At 41.3% G+C, this 16545-nt stretch overlaps 1 protein-coding gene across 2 annotated transcripts in view; it reads right to left on the bottom strand.

The window, feature by feature from the left end:
• The window catches only part of KIF4A (kinesin family member 4A), a 128108-nt gene that overhangs the window by 1555 nt on the left and 110008 nt on the right, over nt 1-16545 (bottom strand). For both annotated transcript variants that reach the window (XM_003360353.4, XM_005657819.3), the window contains exons 23-29: nt 12449-12578; nt 10880-11050; nt 10381-10488; nt 9320-9397; nt 8865-8963; nt 8152-8334; nt 1645-1761 (exon numbers count right to left, since the gene is read on the bottom strand). In XM_003360353.4, coding sequence (XP_003360401.1) covers nt 1645-1761; nt 8152-8334; nt 8865-8963; nt 9320-9397; nt 10381-10488; nt 10880-11050; nt 12449-12578 — 886 coding nt within the window. The remainder of the gene's footprint in view (nt 1-1644; nt 1762-8151; nt 8335-8864; nt 8964-9319; nt 9398-10380; nt 10489-10879; nt 11051-12448; nt 12579-16545) is intronic.

The raw sequence follows: 16545 nt of genomic DNA, 5'->3' as shown, positions 1-16545 counted from the left end.
TAGAATTATAGCCTGTTGTCATGGAAACTGAACTGGATTAAGAGTCAGGAAGCCTGAGGTCTAATCTTGGCCACCATGACCAGCTGTATAAACGAGTTACAAGTTTATCTCTGGGCCTTAGTTTCCTTCTCTGTAAAATGGAAGTATTTGTACTAGATCAGTGGTTTTACAACTGAAATTCTAAGAGGAAACTCAATATCTAATCAAGCAAAGAGCAAGCTGCTTTGGTTGGCATGGGGTCTGAGTTGGGCCACACTCCTCTGCCCAGAAGCACTTCTCTGGAGCCACTACAGGACTCTAGAACCCCAACTGAGAAAACCACGGGGATAGAGAACCCTTAAGATCCTTCTAGGGAGTCCCCTTGTGATGTGGTGGGTTAAGGATCCAGCGTTATCACTGCAGCAGCCTGGGTTGCTGCTGCTGTGGTGCGGGTTTGATTCCTGGCCCGGGAACTTCCCCATGCTATGGGTGCGGCCAAAAAAAAAAGGCCCTTCTACAATGCTACATCTATAGTTCTTAGCCTGACCTCTAACTTGTCACTTCAGTCCTCTAATGACTACCTATCTTAGAAATCTTTTTAATAGAAGACCCAGGGAAAAGCTGCTCCCATGTAGATGTTCGAGAAATGCATAGTGAACTAGTCTTGCTAGAATTACTGTGTCTCCCACAGAGAGCAGCAGGAATGAGCTTTTGCTGTGGGCAGAGCTAGGCATAAGTCAAGTTTGGGGATCTGATCTGCCTGGTGCTGCCCTTCTCAGTACACATTTTGTTTCCCCTAGTTTGCTATTTTTGGGAGCAATATAAGGAGGACAACAACAGTTAACTTGGCTCCTAACAGTGACTATCAGAAAGACCAAGTTCCTGTGGGTCTTTTCCTAGAGCCTTGGAATAGCTGGTTCCCATGGCAAAGGTCTAAGTAACTAATGTGTCAAGATGTCAGAAGGATTAACTTCCTTCCTGGAAGCTGCTACCTCAGCACGTGGTCCTTACAGTTTCAGCTAAGCCTCTGGACTAGTTTGATCCTGCATGGTTATACGCCTGTAAATGCTTGTTTTCCTATTCCTTGTTCTTGCCCTAGAAACTACAAAATTTTACAGCCAAGGCTGGGGGTGGGGAGATGCACATCTGGGAATCTTCTGGCAAAGGCTGTGGTTTCTTTTTTTCTTTTCTTTTTTTTTTTTTTTTTGTCTTTTGTCCTTTCAGGGCCGCACTCATGGCATATGGAGGTTCCTAGGCTAGGAGTCAAATTGGAGCTACAGCCGCCAGCCTACACCACAGCCACAGCAATGCCAGATCTGAGCCACGTCTGCAACCTACACCACAGCTCAAGGCAATGCCAGATCCTTAACGCACTGAGTGAGGCCAGGGATCAAACCCGCAACCTCATGGTTCCTCGTCGGATTTGTTAACAACTGTGCCATGACGGGAACTTCCAAGGCTGTGGTTTTTGAAGGGGTTGTGTGGACAGGTTGGCAGCAAGGAAGAAGGACTGAGAAGCGAAATGTCTTTTTCTGTTTGCAAAGGGAAAAAGGCTAGCAAGAACTGTGTAGGAGACTCCAGGTTTCAGGAAGGAAGGTAGAAGAAAAAGGCAGAAACTGGTGGAAGATCTGAAGGAATGGTGAAGGGTGAGAGCCCCGACCCTACCTTGTCTTGCTGACGGTTCCTACACTTTGTGGGGTCACAGCTGCAGTGCATGCCACAGTCCGACTTTTGTCTCCTGCACCCACACTGCTTGTTCCCACACCAGCCCTTGCACGAACACTGCAAAACAGGTTTGTAGAAAGATACATTACTGAAAAGTCTGAAGTATCTTCCCTTCACTTGCAAGCCATTCTAGATAAAATGGAAAGTACCATGAACTTTACTAAGTGTCTGTCTCCTCAGTCCTCTCTTTTTTAGTGAAACAATGATCACCAAGAACCACCATAGGTTTTGTTTTGTTTTTTTCTTTTTAGGGCTGCACTCGCAGCATATGGAGGTTCCCAGGCTGGGGGTCTAATCAGAGCTACAGCTGCCGGGCTACACCACAGCCACAGCAACGTGGGATCCAAGCCGCATCTGCGATCTAGACCACAGCTCATGGCAACGCCGGATCCTTAACCCACTGAGCGAGGCCAGGGATCGAACCTGCAACCTCACGGTTCCCAGTTGGATTTGTTTCCGCTGCACCATGATGGGAACTCCCACCATAGATTTTTTTAAGAACAAGTAATGCCAGACTTTGGGGATAGTATAACTTGAAAGACAGACTGCAGTGATACCTTAACAATACAGGGCAACTGACAAAGATTCTCATGATGAATTTATGGCCAAAGTGAAGAACTGTGAGCTGGATGGTAGTGGAGTTAGGCATATTTAAGGACTGAGTATAGTTGCTCAGTATCTTTAGATCTACCCAAGCTGTACTTTCATCCAACTCACATTTTGACAATTTGTCTAGCATCGGCCTGGGCTTTGTCCCCTGCAGTTTAATCATTCAACATTTTAATAAATCACTGATGATATGAAATAAGATTATTTAATTTGTATAGCACTTTACAGTTTTCTGAGTACTTTCATATATAGAAATTCAAAACCTCATTTGAATCTCATAACCAGTCTATGAGGTAGGCATATTTATCAGCTGTAACAACGACGCAAAGCTGGAAGGATGACTAATATGTAGGATAACAGAACTGCAATTCAAAATATTTTGACAGGCTGGAATTATGGGCTGAAAGTGGACAGAAAAGCTATAATGGAATAAATGTAAACCTGGCATTTAGGTTCCCCCAAAATCAGCCATATAAATATAAGGTGGGGGATATCTGGCTTAAGAGTAGTTTGTGCAAAAAGGGCCTAGGGATTTGAGGTATCTAGCAAGCAACAGTGTGAAATGGCTGTCAAAAAGCAAGTCTGTCAGGCAGAAATCTGGAGTTCAGAAATCACGGGAGCAATGGGGTCAGTCAGACACCATTTGAAATAATGTGTCCTATTTTAGGACGCCATTAATTTTTTGGCATATAAAAAGTATAGACAATAAAACCCACTCATGTCCCCAACTACCCCTTGATGAGTCAAAGACAGATATAACTGAAGCCTCCTGTCTACCCATTCACCTCCCTCCCTCCCAGAGGCAGTGTCTTGGGATTAGGTGCATATTATTCCCATATACTTTTTTTTTTTAACCACATATGAGTTTTTATTAAAAAATATAAGAAATTATCTTACACACTTTTAAACTTTACATATAAATGGTTTTTTGTTTTTTAGGGTTGTACCCGCAGCATGTGGAGGTTTCCAGGCTAGGGGTCCAATTGGAACCGTAGCCGCCGGTCTATGCCACAGCTGCAGCAATGTGGGATTTAAGCTGCGTCTGCAATCTATACTACAGCTCACGGCAACACCAGATCCTTAACCCACTGAGTGAGGCCAGGGATCAAACCCACGTCCTCATGGATGCTAGTTGGGTTCCCTAACCGCTGAGCCACGACGGGAACGACCATAAATGGTATCTTATTATCCGTTGATGCATGGAGCTCCTGCTCCATTCATTTTCACTCTGTGAACATGCCACCATTCATCCATACTCCTCACAGTGCCATGTTCACATTTACCCACGAGGCTGCAGTAGTAATAGCTGACATTAATGTGTGCCAGGCACTGTTACAAGTGCTTTTCATGTATTAAGCCCATTTCGTCAATAAGTAGGTCTCCTTACACACACATTCAGGAGTTCGCTAGTATGTTTAATAGAGGGCATTAAACAAAAAAGGGGTGAGTGATCTGCATTATAGGAAGTGATGTTATAAGAGAAACGGTGGAAGAAAGTGGGAGAGTTTGGCTTGGAACAAACATAGGTGGCAGAGCTCACAGAATGGATTAGTCAGAAGAGACCTCAGCCTGATTTGATGTTATAAAGCCCCTCTCTAATATTCCTGGTCTTATTATCCAAAGCTCTATTTATCCTGAGATGATAAGAGTTTCTATATAACTTCTGACCTCAGGACCCAAATCTGCTATCTGGAATGACATGGAATCAGTTTAATCCCATTTTTACAGCGTAGATGTTCAAACTCAGCACCATTTTCACTCCCCAGTCCCGCTCTGTCCAAGTCCTCTTAAAGCTAAATATACCTAGCTCCCTTAATGATTCACCACATGACATGGTTTCCAAGAATCCTCACCACCTTGGCTATGCACCAACTTGTCCAAGTTCATTTTTAATTGTGACATCCAGAAGTGAGGAGAACTTTCTAAATGTGGTGTGACCACTGTGAAGTAGACTGAAACAAACACCTCCCTTGTTATGAACTCAATAGTTCTGTTAGTGAATCCTAGAATCACAGTAGCTTTTTTTCCCTTTGTCATATCTTTGTGATTCATACTGCATTTACAGTTAAATTCAAGTCCTCAAGTCTCTTTCATATGCCAACCATCACCATTGTTCTGTAGTTGTGAAGGTAAAAGAAACCATTATGACATGTTTTTTCCTGAGAATAATATATATTACTTTACAAAACCTGAAAATCAAAACCATGATTTTTAATATTTAACAGTTGTACATAGTATTTCATCATGTAGAAATGTCAATTTACTTAAAACCAGTCCTCTAATGTTAGATATTAAGATTGTTTTGAAAGAAATTGTGTGCTGTAATAAATCATGTTACAGCAAACATACTGGTACATAAGTACAATCCACATCTTACCAAGATTGATTGACAAGGCCCTTGGCATCTGGCCCTGACTACCCCTCTGACCTGACTGTGTACTACACTCTCCTATTTCTCAATATCCTCCAGCCACACTGGCCTTTTCAGTTGCTCCTTGATAAGCCAAGCTCGCTTCTGACCTGAGGCCTTTGCATTTACTATTTGTTTTTCTTGAAATGTTCTGAATTTTTCCTGATTTGCTCCCTCACTTTGTTCAGATCTCAGCTTGAGATCTCCTCCTCAAAGAGGCCTCTCCCACACATTCTTCTAAAGTACCCTCTTCCTATGCCATCATTCTCTACGACTTGACTATATATTCTTCTTATCTCTTACCATCATCTAAAATTATTTCATTTGTTTTTTTTTTTTCTGGTCACTGTATCTATAAGAATGTCTTCAGTTTCATGAGGCCAAGGATCTTAGTCTTGGTTTATTGTATCCTCAGCACCTAGAAACAGTGCTTGATCCACAATTTGTTGCTCAAAAAAGTTTGTAAATTTTTTTCCATACTGATGACCACTTCTTTAGTATAAATACCTACATGTATAATTACTGGGCCAAAGGATAAAAACATTTTAAGGCTTTTCATATGTATTTTCAAGTTGCTTTCCAGAAAGGTAGACCAATTTACATTCCTAATAGCAACAGACAGGAATACCCATCTTAGTCACCCTTGCCAACATTAGACATGAAAGCAAAAACAAAAACTTTGCTTCTTTGAATAAGAGCAAAAGATAGAGTTCTATGACATGTCCTAGAGATATCTCACCAGGGTGACAGTGATCCATTGATTGCAATGGACTGGGTATAGTTCTCTGAGAATTTACACATTTATTGATGTGCTTCAAAAACACTCTATTACCTTGTCTATGTGTCTTTAGTTTATCTACAGGGATAAGAGAATGATAGTGGTATCTGGAGAGCTGTAACAAAGAACAATTAGACTTGTACATAGCCGAGACTCATTGGGATGTTTTATAGGACAGCATACTTTTAGCTCAACCAAGAACAACTTTCTAATAGCTATCTGGAATACAATGGGCTGCCCTGTAAGACTGTGAACTTCCCCCTACTGGATTACTTGTTTTCAAGAAACCAGAGGCTAAACACCTGGTAGTGGTATTATAGAACACTCATGACTTACTTACATGACAGATGTAGTCACGTGAATGCCATATGCTCTAGCCATAAATTCATCCTATTTTCTCTCACACCAGAATGCAGATCAGAATATAAGGGAGGGAGCAGGATCTTGCCACAGACATAATCTTAAATATCAGGTATGTGGAATGTATATGTGTGTGTGTGTGTATACATATGTGTGTATCACAACTGCTAGCAACTCCCCAGTATGTCCCAACACCATTGTTGAGAACCACTATAATAGAGATTCTTTATATAGAGTGGGAAGTAGAGATGAAAGACCTCTGGGGTTCCTTTAAGCCAGTGGTTCTCAACCCCTGGCTGCACATAAGGAATTTCTGGGGAGCTTTTCAAAACAGGTGCACCAGGTCCCACCTCAGACTAATTAAATCAGAATATCTGGAGGTGGGGTCCCAGGCTCCATGTGTTTAAAAGCTCCCTTGGAGATTCTAATGTGCAATGAGGATTAAGAATTTTTAATTCTTTTTCTCTTTCTTTTCTTTCTTTCCTTCCTTTCTTTTTTTTGGCTGTCCCGCGTCAAATGGAGTTCCCAGGCCAGGGATCAGGCCCTAGCCACAGTTTTGGCAATGCCAGATCCTTAACCCACTGTGCTGGGTTTGGGGATTGAACATGTATCCCAGGGTTCCAGAGATGCTGCTGATCCCACTGCGCCACAGTGGGGACTCCTACAGTCCATAATTCTTTTAGTATTGATTTTAGTTTTACATTATATCTCAGAATGATAAGATCTGGTGAAAATTGTAACATAAAGAATACCAGACTGGGAATTAGGACACTTGAGCTCTAGTCTTATATTTACTAGACAACTGCTCCCTCTTTTCTGCCAAAGGGGACAAATGACAATATTTGTAAACATGCTATGGTGTTTTTTTCTTTTATCTTTTTAGGGCTGCATCCGTGGCATATGGAGGTTCCTGGCATATAGGGGTCCAATTGGGGCTGTAGCCATGGGCCTATGCCACAGCCACAGAAACATGGGATCCGAGCCATGTCTGCGACATACATCACAGCTCACAGCAACGCTGGATCCTTAACCCACCGAGCAGGGATAGAACCCGCATCCTCATGGAAATTAGTCGGGTTCATTAATCGCTGAGCCATGATTGCAACTCCTCTGTGTGTATTTCTTACCTCTGCTTCCTATTTTTGGCTGACCTTTTCATCGACATTCAGCTCATGCTTTCTACTTCAACCACAGTAGAGAGTCCATAAATGTTTGTTGTGTAAATGAATGAGAGTCAGTCCATCTCCCTGAGATGAATATGCTGAGGTTCTATAATGTGCTCCTATTTCTTTGCCTTGTTTTCCCCATTAGATTATAAGCTCTCTGAAGGTAAGGATGAGCCATTAGTCCCACTAAGAGCACATGGTATGCTGCATTCCTGATGACTATCCAAATGCTTTAATGCCACTGTGACTATCTCTTTCTCATGACTTGCTTCTCTCTGGTGTTGTGGCTTTACAAGGCTCAGTTCCCCATGTAGTGCACTATCAGCTAATAAAATCAAGTAACTTTCCAAGAATCCAGCTAGGGTATTTTGTGAGTTGTTCTCTTTAAGTAGAATGTGGCTGCAGGGCACAGTTGGGGTAGTGGTGAACTGTAGTGCCGGGAAAGTTAATGTTTGAACATAAAACATCTAAGTTTGATCATTATGTAGGACTATCATTACGTAAGTAAATAAAGCATCCTTCAAAGTCAGATTGTTCCTAACTAGCCTTAACTTGGTATGTTCGATCTTAAAGTTCCCACTCAGCTTCTGGTCTGCAATTTTTACTGATGACCATGAGGTGGTAGAAACAAATCAGACGTGGAGTCAGAATATTTGGTTTCAAGTCCTGACTGTCATTTGGTTTAATGACCTTGGGCAAGGTTATTTCCCTTCCATGGGTCTCAGACCCATCTGTAAAATACAAATAATAAACAACACCTCACTGGAATTTTTTGTGACAATGAAAAGAAGTAACATATATGAGAATAGTTTACAAACTGTAAAGTGCTATAAAAATGTGAAGGATTATTATGACCACACTGGAACCAGTTTCAATGAAATGGTATAGAGCGCTACTACCTGTTTAGACTGGTAAGAACCTGAAAACATTTAGAGAGCCCTCATATACTTGAGCCCTCTCAAGTAGCCCCATGTTCTACACAGAGCTAGCCTCACAAGCACCCTTCAGTGGAGCCAATAACTCCAAATGGGATAGAAGGACTGAGGTACAGGTCTGGGGCTGGCATATTCCCATTGGCAGTGAAGACTAATGACTAGAACCCCTGAAAGAGAGCTGCCTCCTACCCCTTGGACGTTCTTCTTGGACATCTTAACTAATGTTGTTGGCTTCCATTCCTCATCATCCTCATTGCCACCATCACTATCACTGTCCTCAGGCTCATTCACAGAATATTCTGAACTATATTTTAGATCTTCAATGTCCATGCTTTGCTCCAGGAACTTTTCTTTAAAACGGGAAGGCTTGGGCTAAGAAAAAAAGTTTGGAATGATTATTTAACAATAAAAACAACAACAACAACAATACTTATAGCTGTTGCCAGCCATATTCTTAGAGCAGAGATTTCAGACCCCCTCAAATATACCCCATTGGCTTTACCAATCAGAGGAAATTCTGCTTTAGCCCTTGGCTTGACTGAGTCTTTGACGGGGAGAGAAAGTGAAGGGACAGAGGCTGAGCAATCTGAGGGAGGAAGGAAGGACTTATGAGATAAGTATCTTTGGAAGCATGGCTAATACCACTCTTTTCTCATGCTCCTCTTCTTCCTCCTCCTCAGCTGTGTTACATAACGCCTGTACATGGCCCAAAGTCAGCCTTCTAGGTAGGGAGAATGCCTATTTTCCTCAAGATTGTACTGCAGTTTTATCCGGGACTCCAAGGAAAATTGAGGTGCTGGAATTTGGGAATTTTAACTCTCAACCTCTTCTAAAAGGCAGTTTTAGCACACTCACCCCAAACCTTGGCTATAAGAAGCTATCACAGGCACTGAGCAGTTTACCTTAGGTGGGATATACTCGAAAGAAGAGTCTGGAGATAGAACGGTATCCTTAGGGAGATGAGATTTCTGTTTGCTGGCTACTTGGAGGAGGTTCAGTTTCTATTTGAAAAGAAGAGACAAAGTGTACATTGCAGGGCAGCTTCTGAGAGTGTTCATGGCTAAAACATAAAGATTCCTAAATTAGCATAATTTTAAGCCATAGTAAAGTGAGGCAGGGTAAGAGTAAAATAGGTTGAAGGATTCCCACTTTATAAGTTCAGCATTAGATTCAGAAAGGAGCAAAGTTAAAAAAATGTGTTTATACCATTTGAAATGCACTTGACTATATCACAAGGAAATTAGATGTAGACCTCATAAAATCAGGCTGTCTTTATACTTGGGGTTGTTCCCAAGAGCAGGCCTCAGTTATAATAAGATCGCCCAGGAATTATTAAATGGTTGAGAAGCTGTACTACCTGCTTCATGATTTCGTTCTCTCGGAGAAGCTGCTGATTTTGCTCACACACTTCCCGCATTTTCTCAAGTTCTTCGTCCTATTTCCAGATAGTGCAGTGATAGGTGGGGTTATTTTGGGCACTACATGCGGGTTACCAAACAACTCACAGAGATGAAAACATCCTACTGCCAAGTTGCTGGCAGCAGATGGTTTTTGCACAGCAGGCATTGGCACCCAGAAAAATGCTTGATCCTCACCAATTCCTAGGTGTCCTGAATGCTACCTCTATTCCAATGCTCCCAAGCAGCCATGACTGAACTCATAGGAGCCATGGGCTCTGCCTTACACGCCTTCCTCATTATGTTCTATTTTCTAGTCTTATATCCTCTTATTCACATCAGGATGCTAATAAAGAAACCCACCCAGAGAGTCAACTGCTTCTTTGAAGTCTACAGATGTTTTTGTCCACCCTTCTCAACACTGACTAGGCAGATTTTTGCTACACTAATAAGCCTGATTAAACTTCCTGGCACTTAAGAGAATTAGATTCATGCATATGACCTTAACAAGTTTGGTTATGTTTTGATGGGAGGTGCCAAGGAAACCTTGAAACTGGTAGTTCAGGAAAAAGATTCTAAGTTGGATAAAAGAGTGCTCCAACATGCTACTAAAGGGTGTGGTGTTCCCAGCCTCTGGAAGAAAGGCAGACCCCAGGCATTTTACAAATAGGTCAGGCCTCAACTCAGAACAGGCATAGAAGAGACAGCTAAATGCCCGAGATGACTTAACTTTCTCAACTCTTCAGAGCTCAGGGTTGAGGCAAAGAACCAGGAGGTCTCAAAGTCTGGTGTGGAGTAGGTACTGTCATTTCTGTACCAAAACAGAGGTTATTCTATGTGTGGCTACATCCTAAACGCCCCTAAACGGATCAAATAAGGCTAACAAGACAACAGAGGCTACCATTATAAACCTTCTTTCCAGTAGGTAATTACTGTTTGCTGCAAGTACAAGGGTCGAAATCAGACAGGATTCGCAGGCCTGGAGACCCCATCTCTGGAAACCTTTGCCTCATCTCCATACCTGACACTTTAGGGTGCTCAGTAGCTGTTGTTCCTTTTCGCTGACTGACTCCTCTAGCTGCTTCTCTGTCATTTGGCTTTGTTGCAGCTGGCTGAGGAGGTACAGCACCTAGGGAAAGATACAACCCAATGGTACCAAAGGAATAAGAGGAAAAAGGAATTCTGGTTTAGTTCAATCCAGTGATTTGTGATTTGTGATTTCAAATTGTTCTCTTTTGTTCTCATGGCTTGAAATAATAAGCACAACCATAAAGTTATCAGCATGTTCATCTTGGTATTAAAGCTGGAGGCTAAAAGCCATTGTCACCAGCATTTGTAAACTTAGATAAGTAATGTTTCTCTGTTTCTGGTTTCCTATTTGCAATAATTGGAAAAGACTACATGACCTTTTGAAGGAAACCTCATACCCTCTATTATTATTATTATTTCTATTTTTAAACTAACAACAAAAAGCAATGCTAGGTTGTTCCTCAGTATAGCTTTTTGGCTTGCCAGTTTACCTTCTCTTGGTGCTTCTGCTCCACTCTCACCAGTTCTGCCTGTAACTCTGCCTCTATCTCAGCAAAATGATTTCGTTCCTCAAACAACATCTTCTGCATGTCAGCACAGCTGGCCTTGTTCTGTTTCAGACTGCTTTCAAGCTTGCTGACCTGTATTTTGGAGGAGACCAGCTGGAAGGGATAAAAGATCAGTTTATTTGGAGAATGGCCACATCTTTCCATTCACTAGGCGGGAAAATGGCAGCTTTCTTGAAACAGACTGAGAAAAGTTCCTCCATGTCCAAGTCCATTCTTATTTTTTCAGGTCATATGGATTCTACCATTGAATAGTAACAACACTACCTAAGCCAAGAGCCCAGATATCTGTTGAGATAGATACCTTAGAGCTAGAAGACCGCTAAGGTCATTTTTAATCTCTTGCTCTAACTCAAAGCAAGAATAAATGCAAACAGTGTATAACAACTCCAAATTCTGATATTTAAGAAGTTCTTCTTTAATTTTAAAGAGGAATCTATAGGACACACCCTTACAGCTATTATGTCCCATTTTAGAATGTCTGCATTCACATGTTGGAACTTGTAGACACATTAGCTGAGACTGTAGCTCTGGCTTTTCAGGCTAGATTGATATCCTATGCTGGCCTAGTTTTATTTTATTTTTAAAAATTTTTTATTTTTTGTCTTTTTTTGCCATTTCTTGGGCTGCTCCTGCGGCATATGGAGGTTCCCAGGCTAGGGGTCGAATCGGAGCTGTAGCTGCCAGCCTACACCAGAGCCACAGCAACGCAGGATCCGAGCCGTGTCTGCAACCCACACCACAGCTCACAGCAACACTGGATCATCAACCCACTGAGCGAGGCCAGGGATCAAACCCGCAACCTCATGGTTCCTAGTCGGATTTGTTAACCACTGCGCCACGACGGGAACTCCTGGCCTAGTTTGATATTGTCTACTCTTCCAGATGGTGAATATCATATATACCAGTGTTCACAAGTCTAATCAGGATTTCCTTAGTATGATAAATCTGCTAACCCAACACAAAAATGTACAAAGGACAGCATTGCTCAGACTTGTAGAGTCAGAGTTTATATGCTTGCTTGAAGTGAAAATGCCTCAATCACCAGAGGTGATAAATTTTAATTCCTCTTGTGACAATGGAAGATGATACATTAAGGTCAGTAAAGATTTTGTTTTCTAGATTATGTACCTTAAGCTTTTTGAATATAATACATCTCATAGGTATTTTAAAAAGTAGTACAGTATAACATTTTACATTTGACCAGTGGTCTACTATGGCATCCTGATCTTTTCATAATAACAGCGAATATTTATTGAGCACCTGCTATATGCCAGGCATGAGTATCAACTTGCAAGTCATGTATTTTTCTAAGTGACTGGCCTGTACTTGTTCACACAAACCTTTACCCATAAAACTGTTTTTCTAATGTTAGTGTCATTGTGGTATCTACCACGATCAGTGGCAATAATACTACAACGGTATTCTAGGCTAACGTCTTATTTCACCCACCAAGCCAGACTCCTAATCACTGACATAAAGAGAGATGTTTACCTCTCCAATTAAATATTTCAGGGCACACTTGGCTTCCAGAATGGTAGCAATATTCTCCCAGCGGTGTTTTGGCCTATCTTCACTTTCTGCGTCTAGCAGCTTCTGTTGTAGGTCGGCAATCTGAGCACTCCTTCAGGGAAAGAAACAGTACACCTTACTGCTAGTAGCCTCAACATCAAGGAGAGGGGAAGAGCTCTGAGGAGAAGCTTCAAATGTTTTGTGGACAGAGGTATTAGCTAAACATCATTTAATAATGATTGAGTCATTTGGTTAGGATTTTATACATTATCTCAAATTCTTTAAAAAGGCACTCTAGGAGTTCCCGTCGTGGCTCAGCGGAAACGAATCCGACTAGGAACCATGAGGTTGCAGGTTCGATCCCTGGCCTTGCTCAGTGGGTTAAGGATCCAGCGTTGCTGTGAGCTGTGCAGACATGGCTTGGATCTGGTGTTGTTGTGGCTCTGGTGTAGGCCAGTGGCTACACCTCCAATTAGACCCCTGGCCTGGGAATCTCCATATGCCGCGGGTGCGGCCCTCGAAAAGAGACCAAAAAAAAAAAAAAAAAAAAAAAGGCACTCTAAGGCTATTCTAATGGTTTTGTTTTTATTAAATATTGGTTGAAATAAGTGGGTCATAGAGTGGGACTTGGAAAAATTTGTTTCAGTAAGCGTTTTTTTTTTTTTTTGGTCTTTTTGCCTTTTCTAGGGCCGCTTCCATCGGCATATGGAGGTTCCCAGGCTAGGGATCGAATCGGAGCTGTGGCCACTGGCCTATGCCACAGCCACAGCAACGAGGGATCTGAGCTGTGTCTGTGACCTACACCACAGCTCACGGCAACGCCGGATCCCTAACCCATTGAGCGAGGCCAGGGATGGAACCCGCAACCTCATGGTTCCTAGTCAGATTTGTTAACCACTGTGCCATGACGGGAACTCCTCAGTAAGGTTTTTGTTATAGTGCCTTGACTATAATGTGACTTCCTCTTGAGGCCTTAGAAGCTTGAACTGTGACATGATGCCTCACCTAGGACAAGATTCCGGTTAGAGACCTAGAGGAGGAAAAAAAGTTCAAAAGAACAAACAGACAGGAGTTCCCGTTGTGGCTCAGTGGCTAACGAATCTGACTAGGAACCATGAGGTTGAGGGTTCGATCCCTGGCCTTGCTTAGTGGGTTAAGGATCTTGCATTGCCGTGAACGGTGGTGTAGGTCGCCGACTCGGCTCAGATCTGGCGTTGCTGTGGCTGTGCCGTAGGCTGGCAGCTGTAGCTCTGATTTGACCCCTAGCCTGGGAACCTCCATATGCTGTGAGTGCAGCCCTAGAAAAATGCAAAAAAAGATAAAAAAAAAAAAAAAAAAGGACAGATGCTCTTTGCTGGAATCGAACACCAAACTGATACCTATGGCTGGTGCTGTGAGAGCTTATCTTAAGTACCTGCCACAGGATTGAGAAGTTTCAAAGAAGGCTAGATACCATGATCCTGGTTAAGCTTCCAGTTACTTTATGATCAAGTATGGGCTGAGATCAAGGCCCACATAATATTTCAGTTTCATTAATAGTCTCTTTCTCAAATTTGCTAGGTGCCCAATGAGGGGGAGCACACTGGCAGGTGTGTAACATACAGTGTTATATAAGGTACTATAAGGAAGATGGGTACCAAAATAATCTAAGATAGCTGTTCTTATATTTTTGTGTCTTGGGACATCTTTACACTCTTTCTTTTCTTTTTCTTTTGGTCTCTTGTCCTTTTAGGGCCGCACCCGCAGCATATGGAGGTTCCCAGGCTAGGGGTCTAACTGGAGCTGTTGCTGCTGGCCTACAAAACAGCCACAGCAATGCCAGATCTGAGCCGAGTCTGTGACCTATACCACAGCTCACAGCAACGCTGGATCCTTAACTCACTGAGCAAGGCTAGGGATTGAACCTTCAACCTCATGGTTCCTAGTCGGATTCGTTTCTGTTGAGCCATGACAGAAACTTCCACCTTTACACTTTTAAAATTATTGAGGACCACTAAGAAATTCTGCTCATATGTTATACTCATAGATATTTATAGTATTAGAAAGTAGAAATGAGAAAAATATTTATTAATTCACTTAAAGTTACAAGAATCCATTACACATTAATATATTTTATGAAAAACAACATTTTCCAAAATAAAAAATAATTTAGTGATAATAGTGGGCTTGCTTTACATTTTTACAAATCTCAGTAATGACTGACTTAGTCGAAGATAGCTGGATTCTCGCATCTCCCTCTGCATTCTGTGTGCTGTGATGTGTTCTGATTATGTATGTAAAGGTAATCTGGTCGCACATGGATATGTAGTTAGACAAGGGAGGAGCATTTTAATAATCTTTTCAGATACCTGTGGATATTCTTCTTTGAGACCACACCAAAACTCAACAAGTTCCTTAAAAGTTAGTTGAAACATGGTTATGTGCAATCTGAATGGATCTTTTACTCATACATGATCCTGTAACATGTCATTTGGAAAACACTGAGTCATGTAGAGCCCTCAAATGTGCACAAACTTCATTACACAATATAAAAAAGATCACAATTGTTAATATCACTACTGGTCTCATTAGAAAAGTTATGAAAAACTGTCAAGTTTACAGTGGAAGATACACATTTTCCAAAACTCTGATTTTCACTTGAAAGTTCAAATTTTATCTCTGGTGACAAATACCGTCAGTTGTTTTCCTTGAAGCGACAGGCTCACTCTGTTCATTTTTGAGAAAATGTCTGCCAAGTACCCAAGTCTGAATAACCACAGTTTGTCTGTCACTCGTCCTTTCAAGTAAAAATGATGTTCTGTGAAAAGAGGCCCTTTGATCTCACACCTCAAACATCACACAAGTGCTTTTCCTCGAGACGAACATCATTCTTTGGCAATAGCACAAGTGCTTTATGTGCTCTTCTCGTTCCATCACACAGAATATTAAAAAGATCTGAACTCAAGGGTTGAGATTTAATAAAAATTAACAATTTTTACTGCTTTTTCAAAGCCATTCTTAAGTAAGACTGATTTTAAAAAAAACAACCTGAGAATGTGTGGTGAAGTATTTAATGACCGCTAGTACAGGATGGTGCCACTGCTTTGATTCACACTAACGTGCCAGCAGTTTCGTCCACTGCTGCTTTTGTACTGTCATGGCAAATGTCAATGTGGTAAAAACAACAAATAATGTCTTAATATTATTATAAAAATAGTTTGATCACTTAGACTCCCTAAAAGGGTCTCAGAGACCTCCAGGAATTTGTAGACCACACTTTGAGAAGCCTGGCCTAATATACAGTCCTTTGCTTCAACAACCTTATAATCTGCCTAGATTGACAAGACTAATACATTTAAAACAATTAATAAAATCAAGGTAACATATATCATTTGTACTTCATGACTGAGTAGTGTAAGTTTTGAAGGAGTTTAGAGAAAAGGAAAATTAGTGAGGGATGAAGAGTCAGGGAAGGCTTCTTGGAAGAGGTGGATCAGAACAGTTCAGAATTATTATCTATCAAATGCCTTTCCCTGTCTTCTCTGACAATTCATGACCCTTAGCTATTTCAAAATTTAGTTTAAGTCTCATCAACTTTAGGGAAATTCCCTTGATTAAACTCATGTCTAATTTTCCTCTACTTGGCACTTGCCCTATATTTAAATAATCATTTACTAATGCACAGAGGTGTGCAGGTAAATGTTTAACAAACAGCACCTAAAAATACCAGAACTGATTTGTAGCTTTTGCTAGTTTCTTTAGTGTAAATACTCTTACCATAAGCTATCGATGGTTTACAACATTCCTGAAATTTTAGCAAATAATTCCGACACACCACTGTGAGTCATTATATCGCTTCCTCTTGAGAACAAGGATGATGCCATCTATTCTTTCTATATATCCCCACTGTATCCAGTGCAGCACAAAGCAGAAACTCAAATGTGGAGAGACTTAAAGATGTGTCCGAAGATAAACAGCTAGTGTGTGTTGCTAAAAACCAATTAAATGATCTCCAAGGTCTTCTTGGCAACAGAATTCTATTATCCTAAGACACTATAAACTATCTAGCAAAGTTCTATTCCTTCTAGATTTCATAGATA

This window comes from Sus scrofa, chromosome X, assembly GCF_000003025.6.
Source record: "Sus scrofa isolate TJ Tabasco breed Duroc chromosome X, Sscrofa11.1, whole genome shotgun sequence".
NCBI lineage: Eukaryota > Metazoa > Chordata > Mammalia > Artiodactyla > Suidae > Sus > Sus scrofa.
Note: the sequence above shows the minus strand (reverse complement) of the source record. Positions and strands in the feature narration are given on the sequence as shown.